General features: G+C 33.9%; 1 protein-coding gene across 1 annotated transcript; it reads right to left on the minus strand.

Moving 5' to 3' along the window:
- Positions 1 to 1115: 1115 nt before the first annotated feature.
- On the minus strand, positions 1116 to 11740 carry LOC128186896 (two pore potassium channel protein sup-9-like). The gene is made up of 3 exons (XM_052856864.1): positions 11412 to 11740; positions 3070 to 3354; positions 1116 to 2059 (listed from the first exon to the last, which is right to left on the minus strand). The coding sequence occupies exons 2-3, from the start codon at positions 3350 to 3352 to the stop codon at positions 1281 to 1283; spliced, it is 1062 nt and encodes a 353-aa protein (XP_052712824.1). The 5' UTR covers positions 3353 to 3354; positions 11412 to 11740; the 3' UTR covers positions 1116 to 1280.
- Between the last annotated feature and the right edge of the window lie 3417 nt (positions 11741 to 15157).

Raw genomic sequence — 15157 nt, forward strand, 5'->3', positions numbered from 1 at the left:
TGATTTGATATTTATTTTTTCTTATTTGATCTGTCAATATTTAATGCAGTTTTTCAAGTAGTTTACATTACGAATAGGTTTGCTTAATGAGTTATCCCTCTTCCATTTGCAAATACTCTCTATCTTATATCGCCCTTGTTGCATTTTTTTTTAAATAAACACTACTAACCTACATTTATACAATATAAGAAAGCGCAAGATATATATTTAAAAAAGATTAGTAAATTAAAAACATTTCACATAAATGGTAAATTTTAAAATTTTGTTTTAATGGATTAAAAATATTAAGCAATTTTTTTGTTGTTGTCAACAGAAGCGCGCACATAATCGTATTTTAACAACAACAAAAATTTTTATTCGTTGGAATTTATTATATATGTAATTTTCATTACATATAAGTTCAAAAACATATATCAATTCAGGCTTCTTTCTTTTTCCTTCGTAAAGTGTAGCATGTGTCCTGATAAGTGTTCTGATAAGCAAATTTGGGAGCTAAAAGGGTCAATCTTACAGAAAATCCAATCGAACTAGAGAAAACCCATCATGTTTAACAGTGCATGACGGACACCAATATCTCGCCCATTTACTCCACGGAAATCCAATAAGTCGATAGACACCAGTTCAACATTTAGTCGGTCAGAAACGAGAAATTCAGAAACGGAATCCACCAATCTGTCAGGGGGCTGCAGAACGGCACAGGGTTAATTTGTTAGCTGTTAAACAAACAGGCGTCGTTTCCATAAAAAGAGTACTATGAACAAAAGGTTAATTAATGATCAAGGGTCAAAATATTCCAGAGAACTGAAATATTAAAGGCAAACAAATCCCAATCAAACAACAACAAAAATATATGTAGTCGGTCTAGTGAATATTGAGAATAAAAACACGATTTTACCTTCAAAACATTTAAATGTAATTATTATACGGGCTCTATAAATCTAATAATCAAGAAATCTTTAAGATATCGAATTGTATAATCGTTAGGCGAGTCTGATCAAGCTTGTTTTATTTTATTGAATTAACCTTATTTAATATAGTTTCTTATTCTTCAACTTTCATATCATTTCTTGTTTTTACAAAAATTGAAACTTAACAAAACTACAACAACAAAAAACTTTTCATTATAATATCATTATTATGATTTTTTTTTATTGCCATGAACATAGCAGCTACATTTATACATGTACTTTAAGGCTCGAATTTTGCATGTTATGCGTACATGTACGTCTTTTAAGTTATATCTTATATGGCACAAAGTGGTGTTTGCTGACTGTTTCACTTCAAAAGGAGGCTCGCTTTGCTCTCTGCCATTGAAGAAATGAGTCTGTTTCCTCTGACATTTCATCCTCTTTAGCAACACTGAATGACGTCACGTGATTAATATTGGGGTTCGAATTGTATATTTTCCCGCTGTTAGGCGATCGCCATTTGTAACAAGAACAAGAACACACGGAAACGGTGTCTTGGTACTCCGGTGTCTCATTTGCATTTGAGACTACTCCGCCATTTCCGGTGATGACGTCACCATTCAAACGCACGGCATTTCGCGCGGCCTCTGCAGCCTCCATTTCGTCCCTTTTTTCGTCTTCGCTGTTTAAAGTCAAACAACGAAGAACTAACAGGTTCATGGCTGCGGAGATGACGGTCAGCCCAATCAGGATGAAGAGCAGCACAAATAATACGTATCCTGGACGTGTCTGGAGGATGTTATCCTTCTGCATGGCGACGAAGTCCCCGAACCCGATGGTCGTGAGTGTAATAAAGCAGTAATACACGGAGTCAACGATGGACCAGTTCTCTAGTTCAGAAAACAGCAACGTTCCGGTTGTTAAAATCAAGGACGACAGACTTAGAGTGATAAATAAAACGTCCGTTTGAGAGACCTCTGTTTTTTTAAACCTGAAACACTTTTTGATATTTTTCAGAATATAGGTCACAAATGTATTGAGTCTTTCACCAACACTTTGAAACATGATCATGCAAAGAGGGATTCCGGCAAGGGCGTACCCCATACAGAATAGTTTGCCGAAGACAGTCTTTGGAGTGCTGTGACCATAGCCTGCAATAAAGTTGGATATTAGTGACTTTTTTATAACTATGTTCCATGAAATATTGTCTTTACGATAAGTTATATACTTAAAGTACATGTACTAAAATTAGAATTTCATTATTCACGTTAAATCTAATCCGCTCAAAAGCTTAAGAAAATTATAACTGTTTCTTAAAATCGGTCTCAGCACGGAAGGAAGACGAACGACCGTCAAATTACTCCTTTGTCTTCATTTAAACACAAAATTAGAATGCCCGTTCAAAATAAATCTGATTACGGAAATGTCAGTGAGAAGCACATTATAAAGAAGATAAGAAATATCCATGCATGATGTATACTAGTAGTTAACGTTCGTTGCCGATACAATGGGACATCATCTCACGACTATGAACTATCGATCTGTCCGTTCTGACAACAACTGGAATATACATGTATTAGTTTGATAGTATCTGCAACGGTTCTTGCAATCTGAAACTTTTATCACAGACAGCTTGGGGTTGCTGCCTCCGACCAACGCCGGATCAAGACAAAATGCGCGTCCAAACAATTACTGAAGAATGCGGATGGATTTCGCTTACGACCAATTAACCTGCAACCCACTGACGTCAAGAAGTGATATTGATTAAGATATTAATTAAGATATTAAGCTATGAATTATCGTTTATCTGTTAGTTTATCTTGCCGAAGTTCATCTGATGGCCAGAACTGTCAGTTTTCTTCGGTAAATTGTTGAGAAAATGTACTAAAATTTCTAGAAAGACAGATGTGTCTGCTATATAAAGCGCTATTATATCTAAATCTTCCCCAAAGAAACGACGCCAAGTACAAATAAGTCATTGTTTCCATTAATAGCTACCGAGTGAAGAATGTAATATGATATAAATTTCAACCATGCAATAAACATTCAACAGTATCGAATTTCCTTTCCAAGACTAATTTTTTTATGAGTGAACTTTTAAATGTCAAGCTTAGAGTTCAAACAGCATACTGAATTCAATCTGTTCTAATTTTGTTTATACCTATTAGGGACACAACCAGAAGAGAGAAGTATAGGGCTCCAGAGAATTTCCACTGTACCCCAGCCTTGTACGGTTTGGAATGTAAAACATTGATTCGAATTTTCTCGAAATCTTCTTCGCTGATATTAAATTTCTCTATCATTTTCTTTTCATGTTGTAAAAGCTCATTCTTAAGGTTGATTTCGTTTTCGGACTCGAGAGCATCAAATACAGCAGCACCAATTAGAAGATAGGTGAATGTGCAGACGATAAGAGAAAGCGTTCGTACATTCTGTCGCTTCATGTCTGAAAAAGAACACCAATTGGATAAATATTTAATATACAATATAGATTTTAAAACATTTTTCGTAAAAAAAGAATACATATTCCTGGGGTTAAATAGATTATCATTTATTATTGTGAAATATGCCAAAGGTTACTGGATTCTGTCATTTCAGTAAACACTATTTTATTTTTTGACAATTCAGACACACGTGTATAATTAGAATAAAAGTAAAGTACATTGAATCATGTTGTGCACTTTTACTTTTGGTCTCCGTTTTCTCTTGCACTTTGGACAGTGTTTTTCTCTACAAGGTCACAAGAACTTTCTCGATTCTCATGTCAGATTTTTTGGTTCGTCCAATGAGAAATTCGGTTTATGTCTGTTCTCGTAATCCAATAAAAAAGAACATGTACAAATGTCGGACAAAGTCTTTGATGTTAGGATGTTGGAGATCGATATGTAAATAATAACTTGTTTCTGCTCAATTCCTCGGATTTTATCGGTGAGGGGTTCGGCAAAGACTGTGACAGACCGATGAACATCGTAATATCAGAAGTACAAGCAAACCGAAGTTTGTGAAATTATCATCTGTCGTTTAATAAGAAAATGTTCATGTAAACAAACATCAATTACTTTTTATATTCGCAATAATTAGCTAAAGATGTGAAGATAAATTATCTTATATTGAGAAGACTTTTTGTCAGATAGCTAGGAAACAAGCCGCGGTTTTTGTTTGGTTGCCTTATTTTTCTCTTGCTTCCTCTTGCATTACTAACTGATTAGAGTTGAGACTGCTGTGTGGCAAACGAATGTCAGATATTGCACTTTTCGGAGAACTTTTATTGCTTGGTGGACTAACAAAACATCACCCAGAGTGTCGAGATCCGTCCCGTCATCAATTTCTACTATCGCGCCTTTTAGATGCATCTTACATGGTATTGCCGATTAATTTCGCAACCCTTTCAAATAGGCAGATCCACCTTGGGAATTATAGAGTATTTGGTACATTCGCGTAAATGTACATTGAAATAAGATATAGATAAAAAGAACAATAAATCTTCGCAGAAATTATTTTTGGAAAACAGAAATGAAACATTTTTTTTTTTTAATATTACAGATTAAAGTAAAAATAATTACTGCATGTACATGTACATGTACATGTAACTACATACTTCAAATTTTGTATCAAATGTTATTTTGAAAAAAAAAAAAAAAAACTTTGCTTTTCAAAAGTTCAACGCACTGAATTTTAGATATTAAGAAGCAGAAGTGTCAAGTACGGGTAATGTGAGATTTGCGGGGAATATCTGCTTCTGCGACACACAGAAATAGCAATTTATAGCCTATTGAAGTATTAATAGACTGAAAGCACTATTTGCACCCAAAGTTTGCTGTTTCCTTTGAATTGATCGAATTTGTCTTGATCCAAAATTAATTTAAATCTTTCTGTACTTGCTTTCTAAACATCCATGACTGGACCATAAACACAGGACAATAATCAATGGAACAGTTATAGAGGTGTAATTTTGACACAATATTCTGAGAATTCATTTTAAGGAAAGTTATTTATCAAACAAAAATTTGGTAGGAATTTCAAATCAGCATTTTACCGGATAGGATTAAGGTCAAGTATGTAATTTTTACACATCACAGCAAAGTACATTAGTTTCACGTAAAGCGCTCGTAATTCTTTGTTTTGTGTGAAATTAACGGACGCTACTCAACAGAATAGGTTACTCCTAGTGAAAATTGCTGAATAATCGCAAAGCAATGCATTAGTTAATGAAAGCTACTTTCAAACGACCAGGAAGAGACAAGATCTATCAGAGCTGGTTGACAAAGGTATTAACACAAAGACGGCTTTTTTCCACAGTGATGAAGAAGAAAAAACCTAGTTTAGATAACACCAATGTTATAAATGAAATTTTCTCGTGTCTTTCGAATGACAATTGTCATTCCAAGACAGCACCCCAGGACAGTCTGTCTTTTGAAATTTGAAAGATATATGATAATTTGGCTTAAGTACGTTTCGATACACGTCTTTAATTGTATTTTAAAATTATATCAACTGACTGTTAAAGGTATATGTGGCGTATTTTTAGTGAATAACGATATTAAGATCTGATTATTTGCTTCATTTCTTTACTTAAAGATAGGACTTTCACACAAATTACGCTTTATAAGTCAACCGCATAACAAACATTCAAGAAATAAAAAAAGTATTTTTTTTATTTTTTACCGGCACGGTAAAAAATACAAAAGATTTGAATAACCCCGCCTGAAATGGGTCACGTGACACCCATAGCCGGTCTATCAACAACAATGGCGACGACAAGAAAGATAGTTATACCGTTAAGTTTGACAGATTTGGCAATGGAAGAAAAAAAAGACAGACTGACAAGGATAGGAACATAGGGAAGATTGTCATCGGAGATCATGAAGATTGATAGAATAGGAATTAAAGCCGAACTAAACTTAAGTTTCCATCATGAAATTGTCGGGGTATTTCTATATAGTCAGGTTCGTTAGCAAGTTATAAACAACAAGCATTCTTAGAGTATTGCATAAGGAATACACGTCCCCTACCGGTTTGTAGAAATTTGTGAAAACAATGCACTGTTATGCATAATATCATAAAGATTTCTGACCGTCTCAACAGACCAACCCGATAACGAACCCGATTGTAATAATACAAAAAAACCCTGTCGATAAAATTTACAACACAATGCTTGACACTATTTTACAGAACTTATTTGTTTGTTAGAAACAATAAAAGGAATGGTCCAAGTAATGCACGATATTATTACTGACAACATACATTCCTCGTTTATTTGATACACACCGAGCCCGATAACGAACCCGAACATTAAAAAATTTGAATATATAAAATTATTTTTCTCAAAAATATGTCAACCAGACGCTACAAAAGTGTAAACATGATCTGTAGTTTGATATTTTGAAGCTGTTCAGCAAGTTTCATATCATTCGTCAAACGCATAAAGAAAAAAAAGTGGAAAACTGAAGTGGGACAGACAGACGGACCGACAGACAGACGGACTGACGGACGCAGAAGAAAGCTATAGTCCCCTCCGGTGAAAACCGGTAGGAGACTAACAAGTGGATTTTCGTTTAGAGGAATTTTTGAATAAAGAATAAATAAACAGTCGCAGTACATGCATGGGTATTTACTACGTTTACCGTGTCGATGATGCTAAAATCGTGTTTCATCTTTATTACATATAATTAACAATTTATATCGTTCTACATTTATGATTATCGGAATAATAATGCTTCGAGTATCATCTGTAACAGGCACGTAGCATCGCTTTTGAAAGTGGGGGGGGGGGGGGGGGGGGGGCCAGACCCATCCAAAAAATCTTGACAAGCAACAAAAAAAAAAGGAAATTTAAAGTTTCCAAAAATCTTCAAAATCCTAATCCGTGGGGGGGGGGGGGGGGGGGGATGAGTAGACTCAACTCAATTATACTTCCAAAAAACATTCTTCCCTACCCAAAAATTTTTCCCTCCAAATCATGAAATTCCTAATCCGGGGGGGGGGGGGACCTTCAATTTGACTACTCATTTCCTAATTTTCATATCAATTTTTTACTAACTTCCATAAAAGTGGAGGGGGGGGCCAACACCATTATAATTCATTTTTTATATGTAAATTTTAAAATATTTGTTGCAGCGAGAAAAAGTGGGCCCCCCCCTGATGCTACGTGCCTGTGTAAGAATAATCTAATATAAGACATGAAAAACGTGATTCTAATTTGTAAACAAACTGTTATTCTATCGTGTTTTCAATGCTAGGTTTTCCCGCACTCATGCGCAGTGGCGTTATAAATGGTGGATCACATTAATATTCATCAGATGTGTAGCAAAGTTTAGAGACAAATAACTAAAGACAGAACCATATTGTATGGGCCTAGAGTTTGTGAACTGTCTGATTATACATGTAAGAAGCATAATATATATTTTTACTCAAACTCATGTCAAAAATTTTACTCCAAATACGCCACATATACCTTTAAAATATGGAAAACGTATTAATCTTCATGAATGATTTTTTTCCTCAATCTTGAAGCCGTGCTTCAGCTGCATGTGCTGTGTATGTTATTTATACATAGATCCAAGATTGGACAGTCCTTCGGGGGGTATTCAGTACGGGAAAACTCCTTGGATTTCGTTGAGTAAAGGATTGGACCTTAAATTAATTATGGCGATCGACCTTGATAAAAAGGGGGCCGACTGAGAACCGGAACTACTGGCATCAGATCTAGAAAGGAAGCAGACAGCCTGACACGCATACACGCGTCAGCTAACTAATGGATGGTTCCATCAACTGTCCATACCAGACATTAAAGGAATTAATCAGCGCGCAAAATTAACCCTTTATTCTCTTGCCGGACCCAAATTGGGATTGAACTGTACATACATAATTACTCCTGTTTATTTAACCGTAAAGGGCATTTCAGCATTGCGAATTCCTCTACTGTTAATTCCTGAGATCAGTCATCTGTTAATTTTTTATAGAAGAAAATAATAACTTTAAAGAAATATTATGTATATCTTAATTTTAGGAGTGTCAACCAGTTCTGTTACATGTATCTACATGTACTCAAATTTGGATAGAAGATGTTTAGTTAACCAGCAAAAGGACGTCCTTACTATTGGATATTTCCGTACAATCAGAGACAAAAAAACTGTATAAACGCTTGTTTATTGCCTGAATATAGGGAACATAATAACTAAAAGACCTTGGTCAAACTTTGGTTAACCATGCTTTAGACATAGTCGATAGAGAAATGTCATTATTTTACTTGTTTTGGTAATACTATAGACATTTAGTTATTTCGTTACTCTCCATACCGACCATGCACTTTGCTTAAACGCAAAGTTAAAAGTACGCATTTCAATACTGGCATGTTAGATATTCATAATGTATTAAAACTTGCTGCAATATGATATTGATGATGTCTATATAAAATCATACGTCAATCATTATGATATTATATACGTCAGGTATATGGGTATTTGTATATAAAATGAATTTGGCATTAAACAGTTACTGTATTTCTGAATGAAAAAAATGTTAAATATTAAATTTCGAAGGTTGAAATAGAGTCTCGTGACGCAAATTGCATCCTTAGTTCGCTTCTACTGTACTCTGTACTCTGCCTTGATTTTTACAATCAGCAACGACTTATGTAGTAAGTTTAATGTTTATTTTACTATATAGAAATACTATATATAATAACACATTTAGGGAGAGAGAGAGAGAGAGACAGACAGACAGAGAGGAAATAATGATATAAAAAATATCTATTGAAATCGAGGCTAATTCATTGTTCATACAATCCAATGTTTATCCTGGTTGAAATGAAATGCGATACAACAGACCAGTATAATTTCATATAGAAACTGAAAGCACCAGGGACCTGCATTAGATTAAATGCAGTTATTGTACCTGAAACCCGAGAAGTTGGCGAGAGTTTGATGAGTAGACGGTAGTCCTGACATTTTCCAGATGTAGGCCATTGGTTTAAGTCTTAATTATTGGCTTAGTTCATGTTGAAGCGTTAATACTCTTGTTAAGCATATAAACATACAGGGTTATCGCCTGCTATTGGTGTGTCCAGTGCATGAACTGCATAAAAATGAAATATACCAGTTTCTTCCTATATAGGTCTATTGCATTTAAGCTGACAGTTGTGGAAATGTACGAAGAATGAACAACCGGTTTTGTGAAAAAACTGCATCACGTTACTGTAAATAATAGCCATTTTTGTTGAAAATCATCAATCTTACTTCTGAAAATATGACAAAAAAGATCAATCACTTACCGGATTTCAACTATAAATGAAGCTGACAAACTCTTTTTCTTTTTGTGAACTGTGTATTTTTTAAAATAAATAACAGTTTTCCGTGTTTGCAATCAATTAATTTCAACTGATTGCGTTGATGTCGTTTACTCATCAACCATTCCTTAATTTTCAGTCAGTAAATGCTGACTGATAGTCGAATTGAAATTAAGGAGTCATTTCGAGCTTTTGTGTCAGGACATCGCAGAGATGAATTCAAAGTAAACCCTGATGTTTTTGAATTATAAATGATATAAAATCATGCACTCATTGACAGATACCTGTATTAATAAAGACTTAGGTGAAGGTGCTTATTCCCAATCACCTGAGTTCTATCTTCCTTAAAACCATAACATAGTAGTTCGCAAATGCTCTCATAAAAATTTTTCAATAAGAATGTTTTCTAGTGAACCTTTGAAATTTCGAACATAAGTATTAGAGCAACTGCTCTTCAAAACACAATGTTCACTGCCAAAAAAAAAATTGTTTCAGATATTGAATGCAAACATTCTACGTTGAATTTAGATTATTTCTTATATTTTCTAGTATTTCATATTCAAAGATGAGTAGATTTTTTTTTCTTTTTTATTGATATGCACTTACTTATACGTTTAACGCAGGAGACACAATGTCCAAGTCAGATTGAATCATAATTGATTATTTTGAAAGAAGAAACATTTTTCTATGTTAAAGGAAATCATAGGCACCATTTAAATGTTAAATCTAATCTAAAAGCTACTCCGATTTTCTAAGACTTCCAAAATCGATGCCATAAGTTCTGATTTGTCTGTCCAAACAATGGTAAATAAATCACAAATTGTATTCAAATTAGTAATGAATATTCTTAAGTGATCACTTTTCGCTCGCCACTCAGACGGCCATTTCCAACACTTCGACGAAACCACGTGCCTGGAATTAACGCTGCATTCGTCGGGGCTTTCAATTTCAATTTCCTTTTCCACCATTATAGAATATGAGCTTAAATACATCAAATTAGCTCCATGTTTGTAATAAAATCTGCGAGATAAGGTGTTTTGTTTTTAAGTGTATACACATCAGGGGACTGGCTTTTGCGATACTCTAACTATATATTCTTCAAAACCATGTTCAATGGCCATTGTATCCCAAAAGATTGAATGAATGTATTACATTATGGACAGCAAACAGAGCTCTAGATATCACTTGCATTATACGACTAGTATGGCTGAAATATGATTATTTTTATCCCAAAACTATATGTATTATGTATCAAATTAAAAGAGAAATGACAATTAATTTACATGTATTCAAAATTCAAAAGCTCAGTGCCTGTATTGCATATTTTTACCCGATGATTGTTGGTTTTGTTTTGTGGTGGGTTTTTTTTTACTAAACAACTAGTATTACTTGTACATATAAAATTCACATAATAGAATGTATAAAAATTGATATATTTATTGGAGAGTCTGTCATTATTCGTAAATTAGTGGCATTTAAAACAGTTGTAACAATAAAGATACATGTATATATGTATTCATTTGGAGACATGCGACACCAGTATTTTGTTACGTACTGGCTATCAATTATAATTACACAGCTAATTACACAACTTTTTAACCTTACATGCATCTTATTAATCTTAAACTGCTTACTTAGTTAATCCGAAATACTGTCGATTGAAAAAAGAAATAAGTTAAGGGTTTTAATGTGAAATACATTATTTGTATCAATATCTTAGTGTCCCATTCAACCCCCCAAAAAAGTCAAATACTATAAACAATGCAAAACTGACGAAAATTGCCATTTCTGACGTTTTCAAAGTACGTGTTTTCATGATTATTAAAACAAATAATAGAAAAACAACGTCAGAGGGAGCACAAACCCGTTTGTGTACATGAACATGTACCGGTATGTAGTAATCATTGCAGTACTCGGGGAATCGTCCATAAGTACATTCACCAAATTCTTTAAAATACAATAAAAATTTTGGGATGAAATATGTATTCATATGTACATATGTATGACTTGTAATTCTGATACACGTGCTTAGGATCAATGTTTGCAACATGTGCGGTTTAAGCAGGTGATAAAACATGGGATTCTTTGCGTAACGTTACGAGAGCAACTTCACAGCATGCTGTCGGCAGATAAAAAAAAACAAGACGCGACGTTTACAAACCAACAAATTACATTTCATCTAACTATAAAACATTGTATGGAGAGATTTTTTTTACCTGGGTTAGATGTCCGATGCCTTAGTTGACCGCCATGTTCTTTTTGCAGATCTTAATCTCTGGTTGGCTCCACGGAGAGAAAAACAAACTTTATTGAAGTGGATTCACAATCAATTAGGCCCAGAGTTAACATGAAAGTAAACTATCGGTGTTTTGCTCAGCCAGTTATGCACATGCGCGGTTGGAACAATTAATCTGTATTGATTGTCCAGTTATTCCTTGGAAGACCTGTTGCATAGCTCAAAGAATATTGGGGGGAAATTCCAAAATAACAGAAAATATCAGCTCTGCGTGCTTTGATATACGTGCCCGACCAACAGACTGTGGAAATTCGCTGCATAGAAAGCAGCAAATCAAAATCAAAACTCTTGGCTTCAGCATCCAAAGTCGTTAAGGATGGGGTGTGTAATTAAGAATAATCCAACGGCTTAATCTACAGCCCGCGTATCAGTTTTATTTGCTTGTCCTGGGGGCTACCTTTCTCTGATATCTCTTTGAAATGGTAAAAATTATTTCCGATGCGTGCGGAAAAATGACAAGTCGTCAAAAAACGACGTTAATAGGTATCTCATTGGTGACGAAAACCAAGAGAAAAGCAAATTTTCCGATATTGTAAAAGTTTTGCATCAGGATTCCGATAACTAGTTCCAAAAAAAAATCAGCATCATCTCAGTGCTTAAATTACAAAATGAGAAGACAACATTGAGAATATCGTTACATGTTCCCCAATTATTTAACATCTCTCTCTCTCTCTCTCTCTCTCTCTCTCTCTCTCTCTCAAAGATTAAATATCCTATTATTTCGAAACCATTGAACCTTTTCATGGCTTAATCATTAATATTTGGCACCATATCTTGATATTTTTATTCAGTATAATTGTGATTTTGACGTCATGTCAAGTGTTGTTTTTCCTTACTGTATGAGAAAGAGCGACTGATTTCGAATGACTAATTGCAAAAATTGATTTGTAGGATGATGAGTATCATTGGTAGATGTGGCAAGGACCTTGAAAGAGATTCCTAAAAAGTGCATTCAAATTCACGTCCAATACCAATGAACAGAGAGAGAGAGAGAGAGAGAGAGAGAGAGAGAGAGAGAGAGAGAGAGAGAGAGAGAGAGAGAGAGAGAGAGAGAGAATAACTGACGGACAAACTATTTCTAATTACACTAAATTGAACTGCAGTTTTATTATAAAGATTTGGATAAACTGTCGATAAAAGCAATTGTTGATGCGCAAGCACAATCAAATGCATCTCATGATCAATAATTTTAAAGGCGCATTTTCTTGAATCTAGTATAAGATATAATCTTCCTGAATAGATTAGTGATTTTTCGTTGAAATCTGATTAGCATTTTGAACGTAAACAAACTTTTATCTCCGTTTTCAATACATAAAGAAACACCATCTTGTCATAAGTCAGAGTGAGTATGTACAGTGAATGTTAATCTATAAGACCAAAAGCTTCTTAATAAAAAATTAATTTAAAAAAAGTGTTTTGCATCTAAATTTGGTTATATGAGTACTAATACTGTTCACGTATCTTATGTCGGAAAAAATAAATAATTTAGTATACGTATTTTTTCGCAACTGAGAATGTACTCAAATTCCAAGTTTTACTTGTAAAATAATTAAACAAATTAAGTGAAAATTTCCTCTGCGGATAATTAAACCTAAACACACCAAAAAAACATTTTTTTTAAAATTCAGGCACAAGTAATTCATATTATCAAAAATAAATTTATTATCTTCAGTCTCTTATCTGGGGACCAGATTTCATCTATGACCTTAACCTCCATTTGTATAGAACGAACAGTGGTCATCTGTGTTCGCAATATACTTAAGTAATCTTTTCAGGTTCAGTGTATGCACATAATGTTTACTAACATTTAGGGAAATTTTTCTTCTGACTTTTGCGACTGTCGACTATGTACACTGAAGTTGCATGTTTGTGTGTAGTAAGCATTGTCACTGATTGGTATCTTGGTATCTGCCGCTAAACGATGGATAACATTCCGAAGCATATTACGGCTCCAGCAGTAGGGAACTAGTCAGAATTGAATGTTTTCTATTGGAAACGCTTTTACTAGCTTTAATTTGTGTCACATTACAAGTTTTTATCAATTATTTGTTAACAGCCATTACGAGACTCTCGACCATTCTATAGCGTGTTTCTGTTTTTACCACCCCAAAATTGGAAGAGTTTTATGAATTTTAACTACATGTATGTGCCATATGCATTTCAAAAGATAACAAGAAAAAACTTGAGGCAAGCGTCTAAAGAACGACATCAAACCATTTGCTTTTGTGATCAAAATTAAAAAAAACAAACTTTTATTTGAAATAGAAAAAAGATCGAGTTTTTGCATTCATTTACATAAGAAATCAGGACAAAGCCGTGTTTACATGTATATCTAATCATGCGTGTATAAAATATCAAAGGACCCTAAAGCTGAGAGTTTGATGGGAAATTTATTGAAAATTGGAAATAAGACAAAATCAAATATTAAAACCAACGAATATAACACTTTTAGTACAGAATGCTAAAACAAACTTTTTTCAACGTTATATGAATCATGATACCAACCTGCACGGTTACATATTCCATACGTAACGCTAAAAAATTATTTTAGTTGAAATTCTATCTGATCTTTAAAAAAAATGAACAAAATGCAAAGAAACACAAAACTTTTTCATTTACCAATGTGCATTTTTTCAATTTGTTTTCTTTTTCAATTTCATTTTATTGTTCTCAATCAACCACACGCTATATCTGAGTAAAGCTAAGTTATGTAGACAAAAAGTTTTGTTGAACTAGACGCTCATAATAGCTCCGCAGAAACGCACAAGTACTTTTTATTACTTTCATATCATTTACCACTGGCGGTCGGTAAATACTGCATTATGCCTATCCGTAAAGAAAACACAGTAAATCTGAAAATGTTTGACAACTCAGCCTCCTCAAAACGCTTAAATTGTGTCACTGTTAGCATGCCAGTAATATTTTCAACAGAAATGTTTAGTATGTCAACGATGTTAGAAAAGGACAAGTCTGACAAGTCAACATTATATTTTTCGATAGATTCACACTATATCAAACATTGAAAGTTAACGACACAAAGTGAATTGTAATTGAATATTCGAATTCTACGTCAATCTATATATATATCAAAAGCGCATGCATAATAGCAAGAAAGAAATTTTGGACAAAAAAATCGCAACCTTTTGTTTGTGTTCGGTCACGCTGTTTTACATATGATAAAGTTCATGAACAGGAAATCGATATGGAATTTGTTTTAAACTGTGTTCTCACGATAAACCGGATCAAGTTTGCGTTGACATTAATATTTAATCGAACACCCCTTTGTGGTTCAAAAGAACTTGTGAAATGACTAAAGCTACCAGGTCTCTGCCTTTTTTTACCCCAGGGCATTGAATATACAGCCCTTTCACAATGGCATCTTCGGCGACTCCTTTATTGATATACAAAAAAATCGATTTCAGAGCAAAAAAATAATAAATTACATCTCTGAAACATCTGTGTTGTTCGACAGACCTGCCTAATAGTCAAAGGACTGTATATATTTATTTTATACCTGCGACACCTGTGTGTCGAGTCATGAAGATGAAAACACTCGCGAATCAAGTAGCTTTACCCATTAATTCTCTAGTTAGCTAAACAATGTATGTCTTTAGCCTTAAAAATTTTATTTATTCGATATTTATCGTAGTTTTTGTTTTAATGCCA

The sequence above is a fragment of the Crassostrea angulata genome, chromosome 1 (assembly GCF_025612915.1).
Source record: "Crassostrea angulata isolate pt1a10 chromosome 1, ASM2561291v2, whole genome shotgun sequence".
NCBI classification, from domain to species: Eukaryota; Metazoa; Mollusca; class Bivalvia; order Ostreida; family Ostreidae; genus Magallana; species Magallana angulata.

Bases quoted from the DNA above. Each gene is read 5' to 3' on its own strand.
- LOC128186896 (XM_052856864.1), bottom strand. From the start codon at position 3,352: ATGAAGCGACAGAATGTACGAACGCTTTCTCTTATCGTCTGCACATTC. The intron at 2,060-3,069 runs GTATAAACAAAA...ACTTTATTGCAG, and splicing joins TCTGGTTGTGTCCCTAATAG to GCTATGGTCACAGCACTCCA.